This window comes from Pygoscelis adeliae, unplaced genomic scaffold (assembly GCF_000699105.1).
Source record: "Pygoscelis adeliae isolate BGI_AS28 unplaced genomic scaffold, ASM69910v1 Scaffold316, whole genome shotgun sequence".
In the NCBI taxonomy this organism is placed as follows: Eukaryota; Metazoa; Chordata; class Aves; order Sphenisciformes; family Spheniscidae; genus Pygoscelis; species Pygoscelis adeliae.
The window spans coordinates 1,347,248-1,354,294 of NW_008824905.1; the positions used below are offsets into that span (position 1 = coordinate 1,347,248).

The 7,047-nt window shown below is 41.8% G+C and overlaps 1 protein-coding gene across 2 annotated transcripts in view; it reads right to left on the minus strand.

The window, feature by feature from the left end:
* Positions 1 to 1,481: 1,481 nt before the first annotated feature.
* ANTXR2 (anthrax toxin receptor 2) overlaps positions 1,482 to 7,047 on the minus strand; it is a 121,309-nt gene continuing 115,743 nt past the window's right edge. For both annotated transcript variants that reach the window (XM_009324891.1, XM_009324890.1), the window contains exon 16: positions 1,482 to 3,383. In XM_009324891.1, the coding sequence (XP_009323166.1) occupies positions 3,345 to 3,383 (39 nt within the window). In that variant the 3' untranslated portion in view covers positions 1,482 to 3,344. The remainder of the gene's footprint in view (positions 3,384 to 7,047) is intronic.

Sequence of the window (7,047 nt, forward strand, 5' to 3'; positions counted from 1 at the left end):
TCTTTCTCCCATCATTTTTTGAGAGGTCAGAGTTTCCTAAACTAGTTTAACATGTGAAGGGTCACGCTACCCAATGCCTGTAGTTGCTGTGTCATCTGTATTTTGAGGATCTTTTTGATGTGGAAATAAGATACTGAAATAAGAGCAGGCATCTTGTTAAAGAACTGTTTCAGACTGTGGAGTTTATACATACTTCTAAGTAGAACGTTTTCTGGATCATTTATGATCACTTAAATTTTCAGGAGACTGTTACCTTTGTTATGCAGGCTAAAATAGATACCAACAATATTATCAGGACATGGGCTTTTTGTAAGGAGATACCCAAGGCTTGAAACTGTGCAAGGGACGTACTCTATTAACCCTCCCGATCGTGGTTTTCTTAAGCATTTTGAGCTCTCGTGCCAAGGATGTCTTACTTTGTGTCATTTTGAATCAGTGGATTTTAAAGTATTATTACCCTATGCCTCTTGCCCCCCAAATTATTTGTGACAGATATTCCACACCGTATTAATAATGAAACTCTTAGGGTATTATCTTCAGCTAAATGAAAACTGTAACATACTGTAATATCATGCCAATTAGAAGGGAAAATCAATGTAGATACCTGAAATATGTTTTTGCTTGGTATCAGCCACTCTGTGAAAAATTGCACGTTCCACGGTTTTTAATGAATATAGATAGACAAAAAATTATTAGCGGATTTCTATTTCTGTGGCTCTATTTGTTACAAATAGTCTTTGAGAGACGCCAGATACGTGTGAGGGGGAAAAAATCCTCTTCATCTGCGTGTTTTCCTGTTACGCAACACACCGCTCAAAATGCAAGCTGACAATTCCAGCGATATCACAAAAGAAGTGTCGCATTTACATTAAAAATGGAGGAAAAATAAGTAAAACGGAGCAGAGTTTATTTTAACTTGGTGTCTGATGAGATCAGTGTTTCTGCCTGTACCGCCTCAGTATCTTGAGGAGCGGTACAGAACCTGACCTGTGTCCTAGCAAATCTACCTAGTTTTGGTTCTTCATCTCGAGTTAAGCTGGAGAGTACACAGAGGTTTAATCAGTGGCTTGAAATAAGCCCATGAGTTGTTGATGGTCGGGCTTCGTGGATAAAATCAGCCTTTTGTACGCAACTGGGCTAAAACGTCCCCAACCAGCGGCCAGTGGTATTGAAGCTGCGATTTCACGAGGTACAGGAGCCACAAGCCATCTCTGTGGGCACTTTATCATCCTGTTTACGTGACTGATGCTACGTACTGTACGAGCTGGTGTCTGACAGGTTCTCAATAGCTGTGGAACAGTCAGGAGCCCCCAAGTTAGGCCGTGGCAGGCCCTCTCGGCACGCCACGCGGGGCCACGGGAAGGTGGGCTGTCTTTTGAAGCCGGTATCGAGGGTGACCATGTAGCTGGCAAAATGAAGGTGTAAGTTGTGAAGAGGATGGGGAGGCTAGGGGGGGACGAGAAGAAGGGGGAAATAATCACTGAAACTTAGATAGTAATTTTATTTATAGTCTAATGTGCACACATGGCTGTTGATGATGAGGCTACCAGTGACATAAATAAACTCAAGCAAAAGATGTAAGCGAGTGGATATATGTAAAGGCTTCTTTGGGCAGTGCCACAAATTTGGACACCGACCAAGAGAATTATTTATGTCCCTTGCAATTTCAATGAAGAGCACAAAGGAGATAATTAGACCAGGATGCTTCGCATTGCTCTTTCCATCTTGTGCACATTCATGCCCACCGAATGTGAAATGTTCGCCTTTTCCCCTCCAACGTGATGGTTGTTGAACTTATTTTTAGTGTCATTTGATAAGCCTCCCTGCTCGCAGAGAGACATCCCACTGACCCAGCCACTGGTCATTGTCTATACCAGTTCCCATCAAAGCGGGCGCGCTTTGTCAGGTTTCGACTCGAATATCCATTTTGCATCTGAAGTACAGTATCGAAAGTGACTGGATCATTTGAGCCTTTTTCTTCAGCTGCTCCCTCCTTCCTCCCCCACAGTGTTTCCGCTCACGCTAACATAATTTGGCATCGTCGACGTGACACGACACTGGTTTTTCTAAAAAATTATAATACATACATTGTCAATGTTTTGTGATGGCCGGCACTCCCGTAAATTTGATTTCTAAATGGATGGAAGGAGGTCTCTTTCCATTGCTGAGTCTTAACCAATGCTCGGTGCCCCCTCGAAAATCGAGTAATGCACATACAGTAATAGGTCATTCAATGTCAAAAGGCATAAAAAAGATGAGCAAAATCTTCACAGGCTGCTGCTTGCTGTTGCCTTTAATTATATTAATTAAACTTTGAAATTCTCATGCAAAGAGAGTTGCTGGCTTGTGACGCTGAAGAGCCCTTGGAGATTTGGGGGGGAAAAAAACCCTGAGATACCAGCTTAGTGGCTACTGCTTTTTTTAATCTTAAAAAAAAAATAAAAAAAAAAATAAAAAAAATACATAAGCCTACGACTGCTAGGTATGTTTATAGATGATGATGTTTTATGCGCTACTGAACTCTGAATGCAGGAAAGGGGAAAAAACCACCAGCCACAGTGTCAAGGTCTTGAAGCATCAGTCCCTCAAACTCCGCTCAAGATCTCTGGTTACAGGCTGTCTTCCCGTGGAATAACGCTCTATTAATTTTCTTCCTGTCCCGGGTGCTTAATGAAAGAAAGGTGTCTTCAAAAACTAAAGGGCAAAGTCTTGCTTGCTACCAATACCTTGAGGCATCCTGTCTACATTTTGTCATGCGTGTGCACTTTTCAGTGTTAGAATGACAAGATTTCCAGTCCGAAGGTTCCCGTAAGGCACGATGCGATGGGAGACTCGCAAGGGTTTTGTGATCTGACATCGCTGTGAGGCACTCAACTCCAGCGCTTGCTTAGCCTGGTGGGAATTTTTATCCTCTGCCTTTGGCTAGTAGTCCCTGTTTAAATAACACGTGCCATCTCTGCATCTGAGAAACTTTGCATCTCGGTTAAAAGCACATTACGTCCTGAGAATTTATAGTCCTTAAAAAAAACATAAAATAACAAAAATAGAAAAACATTCTCATCTTTGGTGTCTGTATTCTCCCTTTTGTGTTCTATAAAAGCATAGGCATGCAAGTCAATGCTTCTTTTCTTGTCACTGTTGCAAATCACAGAGTATCAATGCACCGGGGTGAAACACGGGAGCTCGGTACAGCAATGCTGGCTCCTGGGAGCGGGGAATGCAGAAACCTTCTGAGTTCGGGCTTGAAGATGATCCAAGAAATGTGAGGAAGCGCTCGGTTCTCTCTCCTTGGTTGAAAAGTGGCGACGTGGCTGTCGTTCCTCCTGGTATCCTCTTCTCCTCGTCTACTGAGACTGAACTCGGGTGAAGTTGATACATCGGCCCTGGGGGGGGGGAAGAGAGAAGCTCTTATTGGTGGAGTAATAAATGCAACCAAGATTTTTCAAATGCCGAATATTAGATGCTAGAAGGCGGCTGTAATTTAAATTCAGATGTTTGTGAAAATAACATACCCATGAAAAACCTTTTAAGAATTAATGGAAATTACCCAGAGTGAGGCACTACATTTGACTTACAAATTTATGATGTTAGGAAAGCAGCGATGACACAGAAGACACATTTTGAACACTCTCAGGTCTTTTGTGAGGATAATTTACAAATTCTCGGTAACTGTAGTGAGCAAACCCAAACCTATCTAAACATGGTAAAGGAAGATCATGGTGAAGACAGATACTCCCCACAGATCTCCCCCAAGCCAAACCCTCACGCAGTGCAGCACAGATAAATGTGACTGTTAGTAAGCAGAGCTGCTGCTGATTTGAAACTGTGTTTTATTAGCAATTACCCGAGCTCTGCATCTATAAACTCTGTTCTTATGTGCTTTGAAACCGCTGTGTACCAAAAGGAAAAGCGGTTTCTCTTGGTATCATACCCGAGTAAATACCATTCTCCCATAAACGGGCCCAGATTAATCTTGACAGCTTTTGGTGTAGCTGAATGAAACAAATCCACTACCAAAAATAGTGACCCCTTTTTATTAATTTGGGATAAGCACTAAAAATTGCCAGTCACTTCTCGGAGCTTATTTAAATGCCCAAACTCCAAACTGATCATCGGTTTTCGAAGTAGGGTGTACTCTCAACAGAACAGCTCCTCTCTTTAAACAGCTTTTCTGGGCACAGCAGCAATACCTTTCCTTTCTGTGATGGAAAAAGCCAGCTTCTAGCAAGCCTTTGTTCAGGACTTTTCCACCCGAAGAAAGTAATTCTCCAGGGGTATGATATGGAAGTATTAAGTACTTGTATGAAAACGCATGTGGTACGATTAGTGAATGCCAGCCGGTATTGCACGTTTTTGGCATGAAGTTCTCCATTAACTACGAATTAGAGTGGGCCCTGTAACATAAAATCCCGCACCGGGTGGTCCGTAAGGAGCCCGTAGGGTTCCCCTCAGCCAGGGACTGCATCTGGGTCTGCGGTAGCCTGTTCTCAGGGGCTATCTCCGGACTGTGGGGGAGATCTTGAAAGGTATATAGGGGTGCAGGTTTCACAGCGTTTAGAGGGACTTTACATGAAAGTCTCCTCAAAAGGAAAAAAGCTGAGTGTGTTTTCTTTTCTCTGTCTCCTTCAATTCCTACCTGAGGACTTTGAAATTGCCGTGTCTATGAAGTAATTTATAAGAGGACTGTAAAAGATGATGCCAAGCAAACTGTGCTAGTTTTGGAACAGGCAACTGTGCTTACGCTTTGAATCCTTATTTCTTTTTAAAGATGCATGGGTGGGGGAAAATTACTGCTTTCTTCTTAAACCTAGCAGATTATGGAATTATCACATGAAATTAGGGCTGAAATTCATATTCCTTTCATTTATTTATTTTGATCTAAGTGTTTTACCGGTGAACTGGGAGGGTGGTTGCACACAGTGTTATTTGGCATTACTCAGGCAAGTCTCACCTGCCCTTGACTGGCACGAAAGGGGCAGTGTTCTGATCAAGGGATTTTTTTTTTTTTTCCCTCTAATGCTCTTCTAATGATTCTACTTCTGTCAACTGTATAATAAATATAAAACTGGTGAATAGGTAGGTACAGTAATTGTAGTAACTTCTGGCTGCTACCATCTGTATTGTAAATGCAGAAGAGATGCAGAGAGATCAACCAGGAGTGCAAAAAGATTCCTTTAAAGGCAGAGTATAATAGGTCTGGATATCTTCATGCGCCTTTCCGTTTGCTTGTTTTGTTTGTTGTTGTTTTTTTTTTTTAATTAAGCATATCAAATTGAATTCTGTGGTAGAAGCGAAGTATTTCTGGAGCATAAAATCCAGAAATGCTGTGCAACTTGAGCACTTGTGAGGACAGAGCTAATGTTAAATAAACACTGACAGCAAGGATGTTTACATCCAAGATAATGCCACAATGGAACAACAAGACTCTGCAAAACATAAGCAGAAAACAGGTAATGGGGGAATTGCAGTAGTTCCTAGCTGACGTAATTAATATAACATCGATACAAAATTTCTGCTTTTGTTTGTAGCTTTCTCACCATTCTTTAAAGATCGTTACCAGTGCATGAATTGATATGAATTTTGGGCAAATGATATGACTATTATTCATTTTGGTGTTTGCATTCAGTTTGCATTTAGAAGGCGTTTTAGTGGCTCAATGCTTTACCTGAGGTCTGAAATAATCACTGGAATCAAAAATAAGTTCTTCAAGGTCTGACTGCATGAAGTCAGTAAGTGCAGTGCATTAAGAGGGGCTGAGTCTGTTTTTAGCTCTTGAGAATGGCATTAATGAACTATATAACAAATGTTGTTAAAGGGGCAAACTAGCCCCTTAGTTCTGGGCAAGATGGTGTTCTGTGGCCCTAGGAAGGATTTCCAGTTGAAGAGCCATGTGTAGAAAATTAGGGAGAACTTCCACCTTGAAATCTTTTTACCAAAGACAGCATGGGTTTCTATCTCTGCCTTCGCTGGGATCCTACCAGGTAGCATGAATGTAACTGTCACTACAAATTCACTGTGAGCTGCACCAGCAGCGAAGGCTGAACAGCTCTGTCCTCGCTCCGTCCTGGCTGCTCCGGGGCAAGGGGGGACATGGCAGGTCTGTAGCGCTGGGCCCTGCCCCGCTGGCCAGGTGCCTTCTCGTAAGTGCCCTGCAATTCTGGAGTGTCCGTCGGCTTCTAAAGGCTGACCATGAGTGGTAGATGATTTTTGAACAATATAAGGGGGGAATGGAGGAGGAAAGGGAACATAAACCTGTTCCAAAATAAATTTGGAAATTGTGAAGCCTTAAAATAAAATTTAGAGGTGATATCTGAGGAATTACAGGGCGTAGCTTTCACTAGAATTAAGAAAAAACCATTCTCTGCTGTTCTAAACACGTCTTCTCTGCCAGCCTCTAGTAAGGGTTAGAAGGGTTTTGGAAGACGCTCCTGTGATACTTCTTTTTTTCCTTTCTACCTGAGGTAGAGTGACTTCCACTATGAACCTACCCATAGGCATTAAGTTAGTAAGTATATTTGATGTATGATCAGATACTGCTATTACTTCTGTGAATTTCTGTACTGGCAACTTTGACTACCTTTTCTTATTTAAGAAAACTGGAGGATGAGAGATTTCAAATGAAAACAAAGCCTTCTGTATAAGAAGCCTTTTTTTGTGTACAATGTGATGCTCACAGAGGACAGAGCTGAAATCAGGATGTTGGAAAATACACTGAAAATGCTAATTAATGAGAAGGTCAGGAACACTGTAGTGTCATTAACGGAACAGCAAATACTGCACGCCGGCATAGCAGAGAACAGCTTTTACGTTTAGGCAATGGGATGTGACACGGTGCCTGGCTTCCCAATACCTACAAATGAAAGGCATTAAGAAGTAGCTTTCAAGCCAACATAAAGGGCTTTGAGCTCTCACTGTGCTTGCAATTTAAGTCCAACTTACACAATTACCATATATACCTTTCATACTATTATTTTTTAGCAAAAATAGATACATGTATATCAGCAAGCCTCTCTCTTGGTCGGTTTGCCACAGTTTATTTCATGTACG